This window comes from Megalobrama amblycephala, linkage group LG5 (assembly GCF_018812025.1).
Source record: "Megalobrama amblycephala isolate DHTTF-2021 linkage group LG5, ASM1881202v1, whole genome shotgun sequence".
Classification (NCBI taxonomy): domain Eukaryota; kingdom Metazoa; phylum Chordata; class Actinopteri; order Cypriniformes; family Xenocyprididae; genus Megalobrama; species Megalobrama amblycephala.
Window position 1 is genome coordinate 8,839,685 of NC_063048.1, and position 24,561 is coordinate 8,864,245.

At 39.2% G+C, this 24,561-nt stretch overlaps 1 protein-coding gene across 4 annotated transcripts in view; it reads left to right on the top strand.

The window, feature by feature from the left end:
• The window catches only part of arel1 (apoptosis resistant E3 ubiquitin protein ligase 1), a 40,860-nt gene extending 27,270 nt beyond the window's left edge, over positions 1-13,590 (top strand). For 3 of the 4 annotated variants that reach the window (XM_048190594.1, XM_048190593.1, XM_048190595.1), the window contains exons 19-23: positions 209-338; positions 423-481; positions 2,226-2,315; positions 9,828-10,003; positions 11,936-13,590. In XM_048190594.1, the coding sequence (XP_048046551.1) occupies positions 209-338; positions 423-481; positions 2,226-2,315; positions 9,828-10,003; positions 11,936-12,038 (558 nt within the window). In that variant the 3' untranslated portion in view covers positions 12,039-13,590. Of the gene's footprint in view, positions 1-208; positions 339-422; positions 482-2,163; positions 2,316-9,827; positions 10,004-11,935 lie in introns of those variants that run through there. The other variant, XM_048190596.1, reaches the window with a different exon arrangement.
• Positions 13,591-24,561: the final 10,971 nt, after the last annotated feature.

Genomic DNA, 24,561 nt, shown 5'->3' on the forward strand with positions numbered 1-24,561 from the left:
ACAGTTTTTATCACGCTGATATAAGTTCAAGTGTTTGTTTTTTTAAATAAGTTTGGTTTCAGTTAAAACGTTTGTACAGAGATTTGCGTACGCATGCTTAGTGAATGAGACCCAATGGCCTTCCAGAAGCAAGTCAGGACACCTCTATTATTTGAAGATACAGGTCAATGTTAGTTGTGCACCTTCACTGAGAGTAATAATCTTACAGGTAGTGGAATTGATATCTGGTGGTGCTCAAATTGCCGTGACCAATGAGAATAAAATTCACTACTTAAACCTGTTGGCCCAGTACAGACTAGCCAGTCAGGTGCGAGAAGAAGTAGAGCATTTCCTCAAAGGTAAGAGCCCATGATCAGACTCTTGAATTCAGTGTCTTTATGAGAAGACAATCTCAAATGAACTAAATGACCTCTTCTGTTCAGGTTTGAATGAACTGGTCCCTGAAAACCTTCTAGCCATATTTGATGAGAATGAATTGGAGGTGAGAACAGTAGTTAACATAGCTGTTTCCTTTTATCTAAGCACAGTTCAGTTTACATACACTGGTGTTCTATATCTACATACTAACCATATCTTTATATCTTTGGATTTCAAACCACAGTTTGATGAGCTGTTCCATAAACATCCCCTGATAAACATTCAACCAATACTTCCTTAAGGGAACTCAAAACATTATTTTTCCATTCTTTGCAATGGTTTTTTTTTTTTTTCATTCCTTTCATTTGGTATCATTGTGTCCATTCTTAAGTTGCGGTCACATTAGCAAATTTAAATTAGTGAAATATATCAAGATTTCATGGGCAAAATGGTCCATTGTCAACAGTGTTGCCAACATACTGACTTTGTTGATAATTTAGCAACTTTTCAGACCCCTTTAGCGACTTTTTGAACAAACTTTGTCTAGTTTCCAAGATTCGCCAGTATTGCCCCATAAGCATGAAGTCTTGCTTTCCCTCCTGTTCAGTGAGTGGCAGAGAGGAGCTGATGAAGATGCGATCTGTCAGTGAAAAAATAAGACATTCTGTTGCTTCTAAGTTTTTCTTTTGAGTAATCATTTTACATGTAAATATAGCCCAAATCACAGCACAGTCATTGTCTTTATCTTATGCCTGTGGTGATTTTTTCAGAAATCTCAATTATAAATCATATTCATCCCGTTGTCTTCCCCCTCGGTTGAAATGCGCTTGTTACAATAAGGATATAATTACAGGTAAGACCATTGATGGCTCCTCATTACCATGCTTAGGCCAGTGTTAACTTTTTTATTTTTTTATAGCATTTGTTATGAAAAATAACAACCTTCACATTGAGAAATAGCTACAACATGCAACAGTTGTAATATAATCTTTAGTGAAAAATCTATTCCCTTAACAGATTATCTGTTATGAATTCTACAACAAGTTAGTCCAAATTTACCACAATAAATACAATAGAACATGATAAAAATCTTATCACAGTTTTGGAGTATGCTGGTGAATGCACCTATGGTGATTTGCACCACTTATGCAAAATTTAATAATTTGACTGAAAGTTATATTGCGCAGATAATTGGTCCATTCAGTTCGGATATCTTATAAAAGCTGTGAACGTGCAATGCATACAATTAATTAATAGCCTTGCTCTTTGTTTCAGTGTGGGCAGTCAGAGTACTGGTAACATGAGAAGTGAGAGAAAAAGTGAGTGTACGGTACAGATTCAAATATACGATGTACTGGCCCACTTCAACTCCACCCGCAGAAAAATATATAAATGAGAATAGTTTTATTGGTAAATTGACTGTATTAAAATACAGTATGTAAGCACAAGGAGTAGGAGAAAAGCAAGTAAACAAACTTGACACTTGCCAGAATGCGAATATGACGTAATTATGTCATGAATATTGCTTTTCAAGCAGGCTTTGGTTACTTTCCAATGAAAGTAGTTGGCAAAAGTGAGCAATTGTTTGAAGTTTAGGTCACACAGAAGTCAAAATTTGTTGGTGAATGTGGCGAATCTTGACCAACTTGAACACAAGTGAAATCTAAAAAATTTTTTACCCTCACACTAAACCCAGACAGATTCCTATTTAAATGACTGGATTTTTTCCCACGAAATTTCACCAAGCATGTGACCGCATCTTTAACAATCATTTGAACCATTAACGGTTTGGGTTTTTCTTTACAGACTCCCCATGTGAAGTCGATGTGTAAAAAGTTAAACGTTTGACTGTTCTGTCCTGTTCTCAGTTGTTGATGTGTGGTACAGGAGATATTAACGTACAAGACTTTAAAGCTCACGCTGTTATTGTTGGAGGGTCATGGCACTTCAGAGAAAAGGTGAGTGATTTAACATGTTAAAAAAAATGTATTTCATTAGTTTTTCATGGTATGCAGCTAACATGGGTTATATACATGGATTATGCACAACATAAAAACCACTGACAGGTACAGTGAATAACATTGATTGTTTCATTACAGTGGCACCTGTCAAGGCGTGGGATATATTAGGCAGCAAGTGAACAGTCAATTCTTGAATTTCATGCTTTGGAAGCAAGGAAAAATGGGCTGTGTGACTGTGACAAGAGCCAAATAGTGATGGCTAGATGACTGTGTCAGATCATATCCAAAACAGCTGGTTGTTCCCAGTAATCACCTACCAAAAGTGGTAGGATAGGTGATCTGGTGTCAGGGTCATGGGCGCCCAAGGCTAATTGTTGCATGTGGGGAGCGAAAACTAGCCCATCTGAGCATCTAAGTATCTTTGGGATGTGCTTGACCAACAATTTGGCCACCTGCCTAAAACTGGTTGCCCACTGAAGTTAAGCAGGGCTGAACCTGGTTAGTACCTGGATGGGACACCTCCTGGGAAAACTAGGTTGCTGCTGGAAGAGGTGTTAGTGAGGCCAGCAGGGGGTGCTCACCCTGTGGTCTGTGTGGGTCCTAATGCCCCAGTATAATGATGGGGACACTATACTGTCAAAAAGCACCGTCCTTCAGATGAAAAGTTGAAACAAGGTCCTGACTCTCTGTGGTCGTTAAAAATCCCAGGATGTCCTTCGAAAAGAGTAGGGGTGTAACCTCGTGGCCTCCTAATCATCCCCATACACTGATTGGCTTCATCATTTTGTCTCCTCTCCAGCAATAATCTGGTGTGTGGTGGACGTTCTGGCACAATATGGCTGCTGTTGCATCATCCAGGTGGATGCTGCACTTTGGTGGTGGTTAAAGAGATCCCCCCTTCCATATGTAAAACGCTTTGAGTACCCAGAAAAGTGGTATATAACTGTAACAAATTATTAATTAATTAGGGCCCAAGCGAAAATTCGCGCAGGGCCCTCTTGTTCTTCTAAGGATTATTATTATTTTTTTTTTTTTTTTTTTTTTTTTTTTTTTCCGTCTTCCGGGGCTTTTTGGGGGCCTTAACATGCTCAAAAACTCTTGAAAATTGGCACACACATTGGAATCCGCGGCCATTAGGACGCCGGAGAGGCTGGTACCCGGGCGTGGCAGGGGGGCTCGACAGCGCCCCCTTGAAAAAAGTCTGAAAATTTGGTCCATATATTAAACACGCTTGCACGTATTAGTATGAAACTCAGTACACATATAGACCTCATCGGGCCGAACAACTTTCGTGCTCTAAGTTAAACACCACGCCAACAGGAAGTCAGCTATTAAGGGTTGTTTGAAAAACGCATGCTCTGGAATTTGATATACTCCTCCTAGACGATTAATCCGATCGCCACCAAACTCGGTCAGCATGAAGTCAAGACACTGATGATTAAAAATTGCCAGGGGATTTTTGATATCTCGAACGGTTTGGCCGTGGCGAGGCAACGAATTTATGGCGAGAAAAAGGAAACAGGAAATGTGTTATAACGTCTGCATACATATATTGATCTTTATGAAACTTCACGAGTGTGTTCGTTATAGGAGTCTGATCACATGGATGTGACTATTGTGAGTCAAAGTTATAGCGCCACCAACTGGCAGCAGGAAGTGTATCACTTTTTGAAATGTTTTGAGATCACCCTCTTATTTTTACCTGATTTGCTTCAAACTTCATCAGTGTAATGTCAATACACAGCAGATGTAGACCTATGACAGGATTTTTGATATTTGAAATATTGTTGCCATGGCAACAGGTCAAACTGTAATAATATTCTTGAGTGTTTTTGAGGCTCTTAACATGCTTCAAATTGCATGAAACTCGACACACACATCAATATTGTCAACCAGTAGACATGGACAAAGCCATAGAAATGGGCGTGGTGGAGGGGCTCAGTAGCGCCACCTTTTGACAAAAGTGGGGGGTTAGTTTTTCCTACAATCACCAAACTCGGTACACATATTGTTCTCATCAAGCCGGACAATTTTCTAATTTACATTCATTAGCTCCGACCAACAGGAAGTCAGCTATTTTGGTTTGAATGTTAATTTTTTGAAAAAACAGGCTATGAATTTTATACTACTGCTCCTACAGGGTTTATCCAATTTACACCAAACTTTTTTTAACTTGTTGCTAACACATTGAAGTTGTTTAATTGCAAACGGATTTTGGATATCTCAAACGGTTTGGCCGTGGCGAGGCAACGAATTTATGGCAAGAAAAGGGAAACAAAGTGTTATAACTTCTGCATACATTAATTGATTTTGATGAAACTTCGGCTTAGTCTTCGTTGTACAAGGCTGATCACATGGATGTGACTATTGTGATTCAAAGTAATAGCGCCACCAACTGGAAGCAGAAAATGTGTCACTTTCAGCATACATTGAGATCACCCTCTTATTTTTACCTGATTTGCTTCAAAATTCATCAGAATAATGTTAAAACTTGGCACATGTAATCCTTTGAAAATGGGCAGGGAGGAGGGGCTCTATAGTGGCACCTTGTAGTGCAGTAAATGTGGAGTGAATTTGACATAGTCCTTTGATGTTTAACCGTTTTAAGTGCCTATTGCCCGCTGTGCACAGTTGCCCTGAAGCCACCGGGGTGGCGGTGCCACCGGGCTTGGGCCCGCCATCGCTGCTCGCAGCTATATTTATTATTATAATTATAACAAATTCGACCCATGGAGGCCCCACTTCGCAACTTGCCGGACTTAAAGGATCTGCTGCTAATGTGCTGGTGCCAGATACCACAGGACATGTTCAGAGGTCTTATGGATTCAATGCCTCGATACTTCAGAGCTGTTTTGGCAGCACAAGGTCTGCCTGATATAATACATGATACAAGGCTGGTGAATTTAATGTTGTGGCTGATCAGTGTAGAAAACATGGCATTGATAAAAACATTTTCATAAATGTTAGGTGACAAGGTGACAGGAAACACTCAATAGGCCGCATTCATGAAAAATATGTAAAATAAATTCATTTCTGTTTAAATTCTTCATAAAATCATTCAGATTTGATTGTGGGTAGTGTATATAGTAGTGATATATTTATATCGCCCCACTTCACTGCCAGGCTGAACAGACAGGGGACTGGAATTTAATTGTGTGGAGCAAAGGCCATTGTGAATGCAGGGACAAATTGTTACCCAGATGAAATCTGGGGTATGGAGAGTGGAGGCATATCAATATGGTTGAGCCACCATAGATCTCTTCATATTGCACAAAAATTATGATTGTCCTCTGTTCTTCTCTGTCTGGTAAAGGGGGAATACACCTATGGGTGTGGATGTGATGGCATACCCTTGGCCAGGCATGCTGTGTTGTGTTTCTAGTCCTCAGTCTGATTGAGCCAACTCTAAAAAGGGTAAAAGAGTTTGGTTACTCAGTCATAGTGATTGCCCTGAAATTGTAGTTGGTGCTGGCAATCTAGATACTATACAACTAGCCCTGGCCTTCCCTGTGGTTCAAGGATCTTCTCTCATTGACACAAGGGGAGACTTTTCCTTCTCATTCAGATCAGCTCAAGGCCTGACCCAAGAGAGGTGGGAAGTGTTTGAGCAGTGTGTGCACAGATATATTGTTCCCTTCTTATGTTCTGTGCCAGACGTGTTGTGTTTCATGCCAGAACTTTCAGACAAAGGCAGGGTCTTTTTCTACCATTAAGGTTTACTTGGCTGAGAAATCAGCTTTGTCATGTGAGTATATTTACATTTATTGCTTGCTCTTATTACTGCAAAGGCAAGTAGTGAAATCCATGCATGGCCAGCATGGTCAGTTCATGGCTTTTGTATGCACTTTGCTTTGAATGTTTCAAGGGCAACAATGCCACGTTTGTGCTTTTTCGTATGTGCGTGAAAGGGATGCACATACCAAAAAATGAGACTGATTCATATTAAGCACGTACTGTATAAGCACATAGTTTAATGTGTCTTGTCTTGTCTGGTGCTTTGACCAGTCTCTGTGTTGTTTAATGCATTGGAGACATGTTTTCTCCACTGCAGAAGTTACATCTTTATGGTTATATCCTTATTCATAAAAAAAAAAAAAAGAAAGTCATGCAAACATTTCCATTTTGCACAAGGACTCGTCCAGTAAGAGAATTTGTTAAACTTCACAGAAAGAGCACCGGCAGGAGGGTGTGCGTCAATCATATGGTTGGTTTCACAAGGTTTATAATGCTACATGTAACAGGTATTTACATGTAATATAATGTTGTTCAGATGAATGAATGTTTTCGACATACACTAACAGTTAACATTTAGACTGTTTTTGTGTTTCTTTAAGAAATAGAATCTATGAAAATAATCGTTAGTTGCCACTCTACTCGGGTTGCAAGCCTCAGTGTTGTGTGTCAGTTTACCTAATAATCATGACGAAGCAGTTGGTATTCAGTAGGTGTGAAAAGGAGTTGGTTAAGATCATGGCAATTCTGTTCTGCAAAAACAACTATTGTGTGAATGTGTGTGTGTGTCAGTGTATATACACACTATAGAGAGTCGGACTTGTAACCCTATGGTTGGTGGTTCGAATCTCGGTACCAGCAGGAAATTGGGGTAGGTGGGGGGAGTGAATGAACAGTGCTTTGGTGAAATGCAGAGCACAAATTCCGAGTATGGAACACCATACTTGGCCACATGTCATGTTTTGAGTAGTACCCTTAAGTTACTACTATAAACATTTTAGGGGTAATTAAGGTATAGTACACAAATGACATTTTGAAGGTAATGCTTATTACAAGCTGTTGTACCCTTAAAGGTGTTTTTTTTTTTTTTTTAAGGAAGTTACGTTGAGTTTGCAGAAATCCAGAGTATAAAGAGAGTATACATAATTTTTCAGAAAGCTGTTTTCTGCTAAACCTGGAAATAAGCAGTTTTCTTAAGTGCATGCAAAAACTGTCATAATTAACTACAGTGTTTGGCTGTAGTTTCCTTTCAATACGGTCCACTCGCATTGCGTGAGATTTTGCTGACTTTATAGGGGAAACTATAACTATACTCTCCAAATACTGAAGCCTGATTGGATTACGTCTGTGCATCCACACAGACTCGCCAAAACGGGTGGGGCCGACTGCCTATAAGTCATGCTGGATGTCATATCATCAAAATCTTTCTCCTTGATGCATTAAGAATCATCTCCCTGCTGACTTTTAAGAAGACAGAAGGCTGCAGCTGCAGCTGACTGTGCACTTTTTCCCTGCAGCCATCCAGTGACCTAATAAGAGCAAATTTCATTCATAATAGAGCAAATTCAATGGCGTGTGTTGCAAAATGTCACACCACGAGTGTAGCTCATGCAGGCCTCCCCTCACACACTGCTTGCCTGGGCCGTGCCCACGCTGAGGCTGCACTCACCGAGACCAGCTGCTTTCACTGCGAGAGCATGAGTCTTGCCTTGCTGCACTCGCAAATCGCTTTCAAGGAGAGCAATCATGCTCCTTGTGTTCTCTTCCTCTCTCTGTTTTCTTCCTCTCTCGAGCTGAGACAAAAAAAAACAAAAAAAAACAGTGGTGTTGCAAAGCCAAGCATTTCCAGGTCCCACGTGCCTCACTCTCCCTACAGCGAGAGGATTCCTCTTCACCCGCAGACGGTGCAGATGATTTGGAGTATCTTTGGGTGAGCGAAATAGACCTCTTTGCATCGAAAGAAAAACTCCCACTGCCCAAAGTTATTCTCGAAGAAACAGGATGCGTTGGCCCATGTGTGGCCCTGTTTGCACCTGTATGCCTTCCCTCCGGTAGCTCTGTTCCTTCAGGCCATCAGTCAAATCAGGAAGGTCAGATGCTTGGTCATGCTAGTGGCCCCGATCTGGCAGAACCAACGTTGGTTCCCAAGTATGGTGCAGCTGCTGATAACAGCCCCTTTGCCAGTTCTGCTAAGGATTGGCCTCTTTTCCTAAGCAGAAGGGACTATCTGGCATCCCCAACCTGAGTTGTGGAGTCTCCATCTGTGACCCCTCGATAGGAGCCTTCATGGCTCTCCCAGAGTGTCATGAACGCTATCTCTGAAATGAGGCTGAAGTGCCCTTAAGTGGTCTTTCTTTTCCGACTGGTGTTTAGTCTAGAACGTAGACCCCCCTATCTTGTGGCATTACGCCAATACTGTAATTTCTGCAAAAGCTTCTGAATGGCGCACCCCATCTATACGCAAATTGTATGTGATGGCCATTGCAGCGCACCATGCCCCTTTTGCCGGCCGATCAGTTGGAATGAACAACCTAATTGTGATGTTCCTTCAGGGAGCCAGAAAGCTGAATCCATTACAGTTCCGCCCTGCGATCTATCCATGGTCCTCAAGGCACTTCGAGACCCTCCGCTCAAGCCTCTTCTGATGGCTGAACTCTGACCCCTTTCACTTAAGACTGCCCTGCTGCTAGCCCTAGCATCAGTCAAGTGAGTTGGCGACCTGCAGGCGCTCTCAGCGATCACATCTTGTCTTGAGTTTGGACCCAATGACAGTTTAGTCATCCTATAACCAAGGCGAAGCTATGTACCCAAGGTACTCTCCACTCTGTTCAGAGCTCAGTTTTTAACACTCAGTTTTTAACACTCTCTGCTCTTCCTGCTTCTGAGGATGAGCAGTCATTACATCTACTCTGCCCGGTCTGGGCACTCAGAGTATATATTGCTCTAGACAGATCTGTCAATCAGAGTAGCTGTTTGTGTGCTTCGGAGGCTGCTCTAAGGGGCTGCAAGTCATGAAGCAGAGACTATATTGTTAGATAGTGGCACAATAGCACTGGCCTATAGTTCCTTGGGATTGCAGATGGCCTGTCCAAGTTGGGTGTCCAATGGTGACATCTGTGCAGTGGCTGGCTGGTCCTTGCCATCCACCTTTGCCAGATTTTATAACCTTGACTCCTGCTCTTTAAACACAGATTTTGTGTAAACTCGGTTTCCTGAGATAACTGGAACAAGCATTGCGTAGCTGGCAATGCTACTGCTCTCATGCACTAATCGACACTTGCCACTCCTCAGTCGAAAGATTCTGATGATATGGAATCAAGCGCACTCCAGCCAGTTTTGGCGGGCTGAAAAGCCATTTGTCTGTGCAGGTGGAAAGACGTGATCCAATCAGGCTTCAGTTTTCGGAAAAACAGTTTCCCCCGTAGCGTCAGGGAACCGAGGTTACATTAGTAACCGAACCATTATTAAAGCTAATGGATGTATAGCTACTTGTTGGCTCTTATTGTTGGCAATAACTTTTTCACAGGGACATTGGGTGTTATGTATCGTGTATATATTCAATGCATGAAATACAGAAAATCAGACTGGTACCAAATATTTTAACAGCACTGTATTTACATTAGTATGATATCCGATAAAGTTTGATGCCTATATATGTTGTATATTTTGTATAAAATGGTTTGATATTGGGAATGTGTTTGAGTTCACATTTAATATGTTGAAAGATCACAGCAGGGGATGAAAGTGTGAATTTATCCTGATTCTCCTGCTCTTTAGGTCATGAAGTGGTTCTGGGCAGTTGTGTCATCCTTCACACAGGAAGAACTGGCACGTTTGTTGCAGTTCACCACCGGATCTTCGCAGCTCCCACCTGGTGGCTTCAACACTCTCTGCCCCTCCTTCCAGATCATAGCAGCTCCCACACACAGCACGCTGCCTACCGCACACACCTGGTGAGCAGACACAACAAACATTCCCTCACTTCTGCAGAAGGACCAAAATCCAATTCCCAGAATTAAATGTGAAATTAATAGACTGTAGAAAGGAGCATTTTGTTAAATATATGTACCATATTACATATTAGTTTATATATATATATATATATATATATATATATATATATATATATATATATATATATATATATATATCAATGGGTATGGAAAGTATTCAGACCCACTTAAATGTTTCACTCTTTGTTATATTGTAGCCATTTGCTAAAATCATTTAAGTTCATTTTTTCCTCATTAATGTACACACAGCACACCATATTGACAGAAAAACAAAGAATTGTTGACATTTTTGCAGATTTATTAAAAAAGAAAAACTGAAATATCACATGGTCCTACGTATTCAGACCCTTTGCTGTGACACTCATATATTTAACTCAGGTGCTGTCCATTTCTTCTGATTATCCTTGAGATGGTTCTACACCTTCATTTGAGTCCAGCTGTGTTTGATTATACTGATTGGACTTGATTAGGAAAGCCACACACCTATCTATATAAGACCTTACAGCTCACAGTGCATGTCAGAGCAAATGAGAATCATGAGGTCAAAGGAACTGCCTGAAGAGCTCAGAGACAGAATTGTGGCAAGGCACAGATCTGGCCAAGGTTACAAAAAAATTTCTGCTGCACTTAAGGTTCCTAAGAGCACAGTGGCCTCCATAATCCTTAAATGGAAGACGTTTGGGACGACCAGAACCCTTCCTAGAGCTGGCCGTCCGGCCAAACTGAGCTATCGGGGGAAAAGAGCCTTGGTGAGAGAGGTAAAGAAGAACCCAAAGATCACTGTGGCTGAGCTCCAGAGATGCAGTCGGGAGATGGGAGAAAGTTGTAGACAGTCAACCATCACTGCAGCCCTCCACCAGTCACGGCTTTATGGCAGAGTGGCCCGACGGAAGCCTCTCCTCAGTGCAAGACGCATGAAAGCCCGCATGGAGTTTGCCAAGATAGTGAGAAATAAGATTCTCTAGTCTGATGAGACCAAGATAGAACTTTTTGGCCTTAATTCTAAGCGGTATGTGTGGAGAAAACCAGGCACTGCTCATCACCTGTCCAATACAGTCCCAACAGTGAAGCATGGTGGTGGCAGCATCATTCTGTGGGGGTGTTTTTCAGCTGCAGGGACAGGACGACTGGTTGCATTCGAGGGAAAGATGAATGCGGCCAAGTACAGGGATATCCTGGACGAAAACCTTCTCCAGAGTGCTCAGGACCTCAGACTGGGCCGAAGGTTTACCTTCCAACAAGACAATGCCCCTAAGCACACAGCTAAAATAACGAAGGAGTGGCTTCACAACAACTCCGTGACTGTTCTTAAATGGCCCAGCCAGAGCCCTGACTTAAACCCAATTGAGCATCTCTGGAGAGACCTAAACATGGCTGTCCACCAACATTTACCATCCAACCTGACAGAACTGGAGAGGATCTGCAAGGAGGAATGGCAGAGGATCCCCAAATCCAGGTGTGAAAAACTTGCTGCATCTTTCCCAAAAAGACTCATGGCTGTATTAGATCAAAAGGGTGCTTCTACTAAATACTGAGCAAAGGGTCTGAATACTTAGGACATTTGATATTTCAGTTTTTCTTTTTTAATAAATCTGCAAAAATGTCAACAATTCTGTGTTTTTCTGTCAATATGGGGTGCTGTGTGTACATTAATGAGGAAAAAAATGAACTTAAATGATTTTAGCAAATGGCTGCAATATAACAAAGAGTGAAAAATTTAAGGGGATCTGAATACTTTCCGTACCCACTGTATGTGTATGTATATATATATATATATATATATATATATATATATATATATATATATATATATATATATATATATATACTTTTATTTATTTTAAGTTTAACTCCTCCTCCTCTCCTGTTCAGTTTTAACCAGCTGTGCCTCCCAACGTATGACTCCTACGAGGAGCTCCACAAGCTGCTGAAGCTGGCCATCAGTGAGGGGAGTGAGGGCTTTGGGATGCTTTGAACATCAGTCCAGCTCTGGCAGAAATGGAGAGTAATCTCTGAACCTCTTTTTTATGAACATCTCACCCCAGTGCACTTTACAGTGTACTGTAAATGACAGACTTTGATCACAAGATGCCTCTGGCAGGATTCAGGAGTTATGTACATATGTATTAAAAGATTGTTCTACAAGATGAAAATGGGAAGATTTTTTTGTTTGTTTGTTTTTGTTTTTTTGTTTTTTTTTTGTTTTTTTTAAAGATAGTTGCCTATCTTTCCATATGTGAATGCAGACATAATTAAATGGCCTAAGTGTCAGGATTCTTCTTTTGCATTTGGCATAAAGATAATGTTTTTTTATGGAGCATAGTAGACTGTGGGATTTTGGGAATGACTGCATACCCACTGCACTTGGGCCTTAACTGATCAGGGAAGGTTGTGTATATAACTTCTGTTTTATTGTATGCTTTATTTATACAGTGTATGCATTTCCCCTGCAACTGTTCATTTGATATCTATGAAGAAGGGACCTTAGACACGTTGTCACATACCATATTAACATCTTTTTTTGAACAAGTGAAATTTGTTTAATGGGGATTTCATAAATCATAAAATTGCTTTGCTCAGATATGTCGATAGTGTTTCAGTTGCAACTGTTTTGGGAACAGGCATTCCTGAATGTTTGATGTTGTTGGTCAGACAGCTGACTTGCACATTTATCAGATGTGGTCTTTGCTCTCATCTTGAGCCTCTTACTTTTTATTTTGAACATTAATTATTAATGAACATGCATAGGAAACAATTTATGATCAAATTTAGGGTAAGATGTCCATTTAAAATATTATTACAAAAACTTATTTGTACTACTTAAACCTCATTTCTACTGTTATACTGAAATACCGGTATTTGAGTAACATCTATGCATCATACCAACAAGCCCCCAAACAACAAACACTGGCTTTGCTTGTTTTATAAATAACTGATGCTGTGTTTATTATTTTGGTTAATGTTAATGCCGCTATAAAATTAAAGTGTAATCATACAGGAAAAAATCATAATGCACAATGGCTGACTGTTGAACATTAGTGACCTGTTTTCTACTGTATAGAGCCTGTAGCAATATTCTATGAGGTCACATGCAAATTTGGAGTGTCCTTTTGTGACCACTACAAACCATTTGCAGGGATAAAAAAACAAATGCTAAAACAACTACCCTGATGTTACACTGTGCTCTTGCCTTTATTCTCTCTCTCCCTCCCTCCCGTCATATATACATACATATATATAAATACATATACAAACACACAGACACACATTTTCTTTTTCCTTGAAGTTAGACTCTTGGGTTTCAAAATGAACATTTCTGTGCAGATGGTTACAGTTTATGTATTATTTATGCAACACAATAAAAATCAGAAAATTATTCATCCATTCATTGTAAATGTCATCATAAAATTGTTGAGTGATAGAAAAGCCACTATATCAGTAGCCAGACAGAAAGTTTTGGGTGTGCTAAGGGGAAAAAAGGTTTTGCAAGAAAAGTGTAATAAAGTGACATACCATTATGAATCATTGCATTGATGTCTTTCAGCTCTATATTAAGGCTTGTGTTACTTTATGACCAAAGACTCATTCAAATGTATATTTATCAGTAGAGTAGTTTTGTCTGTTAGTAAATATTAGGTAAGCTTATTTATTGATGAAATCTGAAATTCAGTTCATTATTATTCTCCAAAATATGCTTGATAATTTGCACTATAATGCCAAAAAAAAAAAAAAAAAATCAAAATCAAATCAAAATAAATTCAATGTTGGTACATTTAACATTTAATTCAACAATATATAAAAATAATTCCTATGCAAACTAACATGCTAGTAAGAAGCCAGATAATTTGCTCTTAAATGATTGCTTCTCAACTTCTCCAAATATTTGATGTAGATGTTGGTCAAGCAGAAGAACATTAAAAGAGAAATAACATTGTCTGTTAAAGATGTGAAACATTAGCTGCATCCTAATTCAGAGGCTGCATCCTTTGAAGACAGATTGAAAGTAAAAAAGTGAAAGTGACGTGAAGCCAAGGATTTGGAATTTGTTCTCTGCATTTCACCCATCCAAGTGCACACACACACACCCGGGGCAGCCATTTGCTGGGAAATGATTAGGGGTTAGGTGCCTTGCCCAAGCTAATTTGAGTGGAAGAGAGCACTGTTTATTTACTCCCCCACCTACATTTCCTGCCGGTACTGAGACTTTTTTTGAGAGTAATTTCTGGGTTACATTTTTAAATGCAAGATAAACCCATTTCAACTTACTAGAATATTTTCAAACAAAAAAACTAAAGATCCACACTCGCTTGTGTCTTAATGAATTAATAAATTATTTTATTCTGCAAGGCACATATACACCAGACGTTTCAGCAATCAGACTTTTCTAGATGTAGCTTTATTACTTCTGTGGTGTAGTGGGCTAAACTACTGAACTGGTAAGCAGAATTTTGCTGGTTTGATCTCCGCAGCTGTCACCACCAGTGTGTCCTTGAGCAAGACACTTTCGTCCCTGTAATAAGAGCACTGTAAGTCACTTTGGATAAAAGCATCTGCCAGCTGCATAAATGTAAATGTGATTTTTGTTAATCATTTTTTTAAGTGTCTCGGGCACAAACGCTCAATAAAGCTGCTTATTTCTTAAAGGTAATTTCTTCAAGCTACTATAATATAAATACATCCATACTTACATTTCATACAATTTCTATTTGGGTCTTAAAGCGTTGGTTCACCCAAACATATAAATTCAGTCTTTATTTATTTGCCTTCACGCTGTTTCTGAACATAAAATGTTTAGATACAAAAGACTTTTTGTTTCTGTTCATACAATATCAGTCAAGGAAGCCTGATTTCCAGAAGCTTTATGACATTATTTGATGATGCTTTTGAAGCTTCTGAAAGCCGAGCTCCATTGTACAAACAAAAACCAGCAGAACTAACTTGACCAAAATCACATACTCATTGTCTTTTAAAATACCAAAAGACATTGAGTATGTGATTTTGGTCAAGTTTTGTTCTTGATGCTCTTGTTAGATGCTCTGGGCTCACTGAGGATGAAGAGACCACAGCAACATCTGGGCCAGATGAGGCAGTAAGGGCAGGAAGAGTGAAGGAGGGTCTCATCCATGGCACTATGCCATTTCCAGGATGCTGCTGTGGTCTCCCCATCCTCAGAGCTCACACCAGACTGTGGACATTTCTGATCATTTCTGAACAAAATGCACAAACATAATACAAAAGTAGTCATTTTAACAGCACAATGTCATTTGATTCCTGTATTAGAAGTAACAAAATTATTTTAATTGATGTTTTTGTTTCAGGTTTTCCTATTTTTTTCACACATGCTGCCATCACCTTTCCTTGCAGGCCCTGCTCCACCACCAAAGCTCTGCAGCAAATGCACACACATCAAGAATAAGAAAAGTTATGTAAAAACTCTGTTTGAAATTATAATAATTAAAATGAACTACAAATTGGTTCACACAAAACTGAAAATTACCCCATGATTTACTCACCCTCAAGCCATCCAAGGTGTATATGACTATGTTCTTTCAGACGGACACAATCAGAGATGCATTTAAAAATATCCTTAGCCCTCCAAGGTTTATAATGGTTGTAAATGGGGTGCCACGTTTTGAAGAAATAATAATCCATCCATCCATAAAAAAAATGTTATAAGGTTAGACGCCTCTCACGGTTCAAACAAATAGGGCTGGCAACAAATGTAAGCTCCCCTTCTTATATGGAAATCCTCAGAAATTTCTCTTTAAAAATTATCATTTTAGACTAGATAATCTGTGACTTCTTATTTGTTTTGCTCTATCCTCTGTGCCTCCACGTTCGTCATTACGTTGTGCGTCAGATCAGAGGATACTCTTCTGCCACAAATCGCCTTCCACCTACTCTCAGTGTTCATTTAATTTTAAAAGTAACTTTCATTTTTTTTACCATTCAGAATTGAATTTATTTTAAAACAAACTCATAGCATTAAGTTTTGATATCTTGTTTGTTGATTTTACATAATTACACAAAATTATTACTAATGATTATTTACATAATTTTATTAAATAGTTTATTAATTTACGAATACATTATAACAATTTTATATGAATATAGAAAGTGTGTTTTACAAAAAGGAAAGACAATGAAATACAACAGCCACATTCTCTCAATAATATAATAAATAATAACTACAATTTTAAACATTTATTGTAAAATAATGTTCTTTAATCCTCTAAATTCCTGGCAATTATTTACAGTGTGAGAATGACATCTTCAGCATAAGAATTAATTTTTTGCTGTTTTTTCCCCAAATGAACTGCATGGATTTTTTTCATTCTGTTGTACATGTAATGCATGGGCTCTATTGCAATTGCAAACAATAGAGGTAAGAGTGGGCAACCTTGAGGTGTTCCACGGTGAAGATCAAATAAGGCAGAGACAACGTCATTTGTTATTATAGAGGCTTTAGGATTAGTGTACAACAAACAGATCCACTTGGAGAAGTTATTTTTAAAGTAGAATTTTTTCATAACCTCAAATAGGTAACCCACTCCACCCTATCAAATGCTTTCTCTGCATCGATTGACACTTGAAGGCCTGATTATATAATTACACTGGGAATAACCGGTTCTAATCGTTTTGCTAAAATTTCAGCCAATATTTTTATATCAACATTTAATAAGCTTATAGGCCTGTACAATCCACATTATTCAGGGTCTTTTCCTTTTTTAAAAAAATTACTGATGTATTCACAGCATCAGAAACAGAAGATTCCACAAATGCTTTAGTTAGGGCCTTCAAAATAGCAAAAAAAAGAAAGAGAGCGCGCACGAGAGAGCTTCTGGTGTGTGTCATTCAGTGCAATTCCGCCTATCCCGCCTTCACTAATTGATAATGAATTGTGATTGGATGGTAATTTTGTTCTACGATGAATTGATTAATAATAATAATAATAATTTGTTACATTTATATAGCGTTTTTCTGGATACTCAAAGCGCTTTACATATTGAAGGGGGAATCTCCTCAACCACCACAAATGTGCAGCACCACCTGGATGATGCGACGGCAGCCATATTGTGCCAGAATGCCCACCACACACCAGCTTATTGGTGGAGAGTTGACAGAGTGATGAAGCCAATCAGTGTATGGGGATGATAAGGAGGCCATGATGGACAGAGGTGAATGGGCAAATTTGGCCAGGATGTCGGGGTTACATCCCTACTGTTTTCAAAGGACATCCTGGGATTTTTAATGACCACAGAGAGTCAGGACCTTGGTTTAACATCTCATCCGAAGGACGGTGCTTTGATTGGGCTGTTCTTGCGTGACAGAACACTACTACTACGACTACTACTACTTGTTCTATGATCACCCAGTTGTAATGACATATAAGATGAAATACGGGACAAAAAAAGATTTTTTTTTAATAAGTCAGGACTAGGGACACTAAAAATAAAATACGAGACTGTCCCGGGAAAAACGGGATGTCTGGTCACTCTAGAAACTTGTGGTGCAAGAGTAACTGAAGGGAATTTATCCATAGTAGGGATAAGAAACCAATTTAAATCACCACACAAAATTACATTATTACAGTCTTGATAATCTACTAAATAACTGTGCGAAAACATTCTCATAAAGATTATTGGAGCTGTATATACATCCAATAACAATTCCTTATCATGAAGTAGATTCATTAAGATAAAGATTGAGATCGACCTTCTTCATCAGAATATTGTTAATGTAAACGAGAGGTTTTTATGTACAAACACCACAACTTTTTGTAGAAAAATAAGAATAGTAGGTTTGTCCAACTCAATCGCTGAAAAGCTTTTGATGTTCTTTATTATTTAGGTTAGTCTTTTGAATCTTATTCCTCTTCAATATTTAAGATTTTTTTTCTTTTAATCACATTATTTTCCCCTTTAAGATTCCATACCAAAATTAGTGACTTACTGCGCTTAAAAGCTCAAATACATACAAAATGATGTCAAAATGCCCGTCTTGGCGATTATTCAGATTAACACAGTCAGTTTTGGATTGGTAAATAGCTAAGAAAGAAAATGCACTTTGTGTAACAGTATTGGATACGTTCATAAACTTTTAAAGGGACAGTAGTCCAGTATTCCTTCTGCTGTCTATCATGTTATACAAAGAACACAAGACTGTTCTGCTCTTGACTGAATACGTTTTAATGGTAAGAATAAATCTGTATTTAATATTTACAATAAAGAATACTGAAATTAAGGTAACCAATGTGGATGTGTTGTTTTACATTTGATTACTTTAATTTCTGTAGTATTTCATACCTGAATAAAAACCTATTTAACCTGAAAAACTTAGATTCATTGATCTCTATCTGTCTTGAGTTAGACTCGAACCTCTTTGGACTTGGACTTGACTTGAACTGTAATCTTTTTGGACTCAGTCTTGACTAGTCCTGGACTTGGACTTGTCTTGGACTTGACAAAGGCGGACTTGGCTACAGCCCTATGGAGAATAAATCATTGCAGTCGAGTTGAATATAATGTCCCCTTGTAGGCAGCTTGGGTGACCAGAGGTCTGGCTCGTGGACCTTTCCCAATCCCGTCCCCCTGTTTTTCTCTTCCACTTTACTTCCTGACTACTGTCCTATTCTAATAAAAAGGCAAAATACCAAAAATAAAACTTTAGTGAATAAATAAATAAGAATATAATGTCCTATTACCTGTGGCAGTTGTTTTCATGAGTTCACACTTAAACATGATCGTATAGAGTAAAAGAGTAAAATTATTTCATTTGGCATGCTGTCTGAGGGGAGGCTCCGAGCTCAGAATTTAGCTCAAACCGAGAGTACTCCCAAGAATCCCTGGGCCGGGGATATATATATATATATATATATATATATATATATATATATATACAGATCAGGCATAACATTATGACCACCTTCCTAATACTGTGTTGGTCCCACTTTAGCTGCCAAAACAGCCCTGACCCGTTGAGGCATGGACTCCACTAGACCCCTGAAGGTGTGCTGTGGTAACTGGCACCAAGATGTTAGCAGCAGATCCTCTAAGTCCTGTAAGTTGCGAGGTGGGGCCTCCATTGACCTGACATGTTTGTTCAGCTCATCCCACAGAACCTCTTCCGGTTCAACGCTGCTCAACGCTGCTGCCTGCCTGCTGTCTGACCTACGCTCGGAGCTTCATGGAGTTTATCCTAAATCCTTCTCTTTATTCCTATTCACATAATATAACTTTCTTATTTTTCACTAGATTACTTAACCTATTGCATAGTATTACTAAACGGAACGATTTATTACTAGCAATCCACCAGCGTAATCACCTAGTGTTAGCCATAGCCTGCTAGCTACCGTCTACTTTCTTTTTTCCTCTAAACCAACCTTCCTTGTCGATTTAATGGCGGATTTATCAGATGTATGTTATTCTGATCTGTCCTCGCCAGATCGGGAAGCTGTGGAGACGTTGCTGCCCGGCATTCATCGATCCACCGCGAGGTACAGCGTCCCGCACATCACCCTTGCCCCAGGCACCGGCAAGCGACCGAGACATCCAGCCAGCGAGTCCCGTGTGCGTTGCAGTTTTTCGGACGGCGTTCATCAAACACACGGTCAGTCATGTCCGACGATTATCATGTGTATTAAATGCAACATGTACAGCTTAGCTCTTTCTGCCAGCAGTGAGCCTTACACATGTGATAAATGCAGGGATATTGTCAGGCTGACAGAGAGAATCTCTTTAATTGAGGATAGTGAGAATGAAAGGGCCTTAGATACTGCTTTGGATGCGACTAGCCTAGTAAACACTGCACATTCGGTTCCGGTTGTAGAAGCCACGCAGCAGGCTAACTGGGTGACTGTGAGGCGGCATAATGGCAAGAACAAACACCACTCTTCCGTTCCGATTAGAACATAAACAGGTTCTCCCCACTCAGTGACGCACCCACTGAGAATCCTGTTGAAAGTGCCCTAGTTATTGGCGATTCTATTACACGGAACGTGAAAATAGAGACACCAGCCACCATAGTCACATGTTTGCCGGGGGCCAGAGCACCTGACATCAAAGCAAATTTAAAAGTGCTGGCTAATGCTAAACGTAAATATTCTAAAATCATTATCCACGTCGGCACAAATGATGTTCGACTTCGCCAGTCGGAGATCACTAAAATTAACATTAAAGAGGTGTGTGAACTCGCAAATTCAATGTCAGCAGAAGTAATTTGTTCTGGCCCTCTTCCTGTTCGTTGGAGTGATGAGATAGTTAGCAGGTTATCATCACTCAATGGCTGGCTGTCTAAGTGGTGTCCGCAGAATAATATAGGTTTCATAGACAATTGGAAAAGCTTTTGGGGCAGACCTGATCTGTTGAAAAGAGATGGTATTCATCCCTCCCGGGATGGTGCTGCTCTTCTATCTAGAAATTTGGCAAATAGTCTTAGAGCTGAAACATGACAAACCAGGGCCCAGATCAGGACGCAGACAAACTGGCTAAACCGACCGTCTGCTAGCCGCCTCACGTCACAGAACTCAAATAATTCACAGCACATAGAAACTCTTTCACCTAGATATTATCACATAGAGACTGTGTCTGTACCTCGAACTAGTAAATACAAAAAACTTCCGAAACCTTTTAAGGGTAAAAATTTAATTGATGTTCAAAAAATGAAAATCACAGATAAATCAGATAAACAAATGATAAAGCTTGGGTTACTGAATATTAGATCTATTTCTTCAAAAGCACTTATTGTAAATGAAATTATCACAGACAATAAACTAGACTTGCTGTGTTTGACAGAAACCTGGCTAAAACCAGACGATTACATTACTTTAAATGAATCTAGTCCTCAAGGTTATGATTATCGACACAATCCTCGACAGAAAGGCAAAGGGGGAGGTGTTGCTGTAATTTATAGTAATATATTCAGAATCATTCAAAAGAATTTCAAATATAATTCCTTTGAAGTGATGGTGCTTTATGTAACATTATGTAAGTTGACATTTGTGCTGGCTACTGTATACAGGCCACCAGGGCACCATAATGACTTTATCAAAGAATTTGCTGATTTTATATCAGAGTTAGTACTGGCTGCAGATAAAGTCCTTGTTGTTGGTGATTTTAATATCCATGTAGATAATAATAAAGACGCATTTGGATTGGCATTTGCAGACATTTTAAACTCTATTGGAGTTAGACAACACGTGTCAGGACCCACTCATTGTCGTAATCATACCCTAGATCTAATACTGTCGCATGGAATTGATATTGATGCTGTTGAAATTCTACAGCAGAGCGATGATATATCAGATCATTATTTAGTCTCGTGTATAATACAATTAGCCAAGGCTACAAAACCACCACCCAGCCATAAATATTGTAGAACCATCACATCTACCACTAAAGATTGCTTTATAAATAATCTCCCCAAGCAGTTTCATCGCCTTAGTATACCTGACAACTTAGAAGAACTCGATGCTGCAACAGAAACTATTGGCTCTCTCTTTTCCAGCACATTAGATGCAGTCGCTCCTTTACGTCTAAAGAAGATTAAGGAAACTAATCCAACGCCATGGTATGATGAGCACACTCGGGCTCTAAAACGAGCTGTTAGAAAAGCTGAACGTAGTTGGAAGAAAACAAAACTAGAAGTTTTTCGCCTTTCGTGGAAAGAAAAAATGATTGAGTACAGAACGGCTATAAGAAATGCTAGATCTACTTATTTTTCAAATCTCTTAATAGAAAACAAACATAATCCTAGGTATTTATTTGACACAGTGGCTAAATTAACTAGAAACAGAGATTCAACTGCTGACGTTTCCATAGAGCACAGCAGTAATGACTTTATGAACTTCTTTACTTGCAAGATTGATAATATTAGAGAGAAAATTAAAAACATGCAACCGTCTACAGTTTCGCTTCAGACAGTGCACTGTAGTGTCCCTGAGGTAAAACTAGAATCATTCGCCGCTATAGGAGAGGAAGAATTATCTAAACTTATCAAATCATCAAAATCAACGACATGTATGTTAGACCCAATGCCGACTAAACTACTGAAAGAAATGCTTCCAGAGGTCGTAGGTCCACTTCTTGATATAATTAATTCATCTTTAACACTAGGATACGTGCCAAAAACCTTTAAGCAGGCTATTATTAAACCTCTTATTAAAAAACCTCAACTAGATCCGAGAGATTTAGTAAATTACAGGCCAATCTCGAATCTACCTTTTCTGTCAAAGATACTAGAAAAGGCAGTTTCAACACAACTGTGCTCCTTTTTAGAAAGAAATGGAATCTGTGAGGATTTCCAGTCAGGATTTAGACCATACCATAGTACTGAGACTGCTCTCGTTAGAGTTACAAACGATCTACTCCTATCATCCGATCGTGGCTGTATTTCTCTATTAGTGTTATTAGATCTCAGTGCTGCTTTTGACACTATCGATCACAACATTCTTTTAAAAAGACTTGAAAACTATATTGGCATTAGTGGAATTGCTTTGGCATGGTTCAAATCGTACTTATCTGACCGTTATCAGTCTGTAGTAGTTAATGAAGAGATGTCGTATCGATCACAGGTTCAATATGGAGTACCACAAGGCTCAGTACTAGGACCGTTGCTTTTCACTCTGTACATGCTGCCCTTAGGAGAGATAATTAGGAAGCATGGTGTTAGTTTTCACTGCTACGCTGACGATACTCAGCTCTATATTTATGAAACCTACAAATTCACAAAACTAACAGAATGCATAGCTGACATTAAAAACTGGATGACAAGAAATTTCTTATTATTAAATTCAGAAAAAACTGATATCCTAATCTTTGGACCAAAAACTTCCTCACGAAAAAACCTTGAATACTCTCTAACACTTGACGGGTGCTCCATTAAATCTTCGTCCTCAGTTAGGAACCTGGGTGTGCTCTTCGATACCAATCTTTCATTTGAAAGTCATGTTTCTAGTATCTGTAAAACCGCCTTCTTCCATCTAAAAAATATATCTAAATTACGACATATGCTCTCAATGACAAATGCGGAACAGTTGGTTCATGCATTCATGACCTCAAGACTAGATTATTGTAACGCTCTACTGGGTGGTTGTTCTGCTCGGCTTTTAAACAGACTACAGTTGGTCCAAAATGCGGCAGCTAGAGTTCTTACTAGAACCAGAAAGTATGACCATATTAGCCCAGTTCTGTCAACATTACATTGGCTCCCTATTAAACATCGTATAGATTTTAAAATCTTGCTACTTACTTATAAAGCTCTAAATGGTTTAGCTCCCCAGTACCTAAGTGAGCTCTTAATGCATTATAGTCCTTCACGTCTATTGCGATCTCAGAATTCAGGCCAGTTGATAATACCCAGAATATCAAAATCAACTGAAGGCGGCAGATCCTTTTCCTATTTAGCACCTAAACTCTGGAACAATCTTCCTAGCATTGTTCGGGAAGCAGACACACTCTGTCAGTTTAAATCTAGACTAAAAACACATCTCTTTGCTCTTGCATACACATAACACATTATCAATACATTTACATTTTTCAAATCCGTTAAAGGATTGTTACGCTGCAATAATTAGGTCGGCCGGAACCGAGAACATTTCCTATAACACTAGATATACCTGTACATCAGAATAAGAATGGCATCTATGCTAATATCTGTCTCTCTGCTTATCCTGAGGTTTTCCGGGTGCTGGATCCAGGCCGTATCCAGATCAGATGGAGAACCTGTGTCTGGACCTGACTACAACGTAGCCCAGGAGACAATGGGCCTACAGATCCAGTTCTGGCTGCATCTATAATTCAGATTTTTAATCCCCGTATCCGCTTACATATATTTATATATAATCTATTTTTAATCTCTATAATAAAAATGTATAATTCAGATTTTGATCTCCATATCCATTTACATATATTATATATATCTTCCAAGGGGTTTTTTCCCTCCTAGGACTTTTTTCCCAGTGTTAGCACGCTGGGTTTTTCTCCTAGGGGGTTTTTTCCACCCCTGGGAGTCAGCCGACATTGGCTTAATGTAGCACCATCTTGTATATGTTACATATTACCACGCTTGTTTGTACAGCTCATTTTTAACCACTTCCCTTTTTTCTGTGCTTCTAATATGTAAAGCTGCTTTGAAACAATTACCAATTGTAAAAGCACTATATAAATAAATTTGACTTGACTTGACTTGACTCCATTGGACTGAGATCTGGGGAATTTGGAAGCCAAGTCAACACCTCAAACTCGTTGTTGTGCTCCTCAAAACATTCCTGAACAATTTTTGCTTTGTGGCTGGAGCATTATCCTGCTGAAAGAGGCCAGAGCCACCAGGGAATACCGTTTCCATGAAAGGGTGTACATGGTCTGCAACAATGCTTAGGTAGGTGGTACATGTCAAAATAACATCCATATGGATGGCAGGACCCAAGTTTTCCGAGCAGAACATTGCCCAAAGCATCATACAGCCTCTGCCGGCTTGACTTCTTCCCATAGTGTATCCTG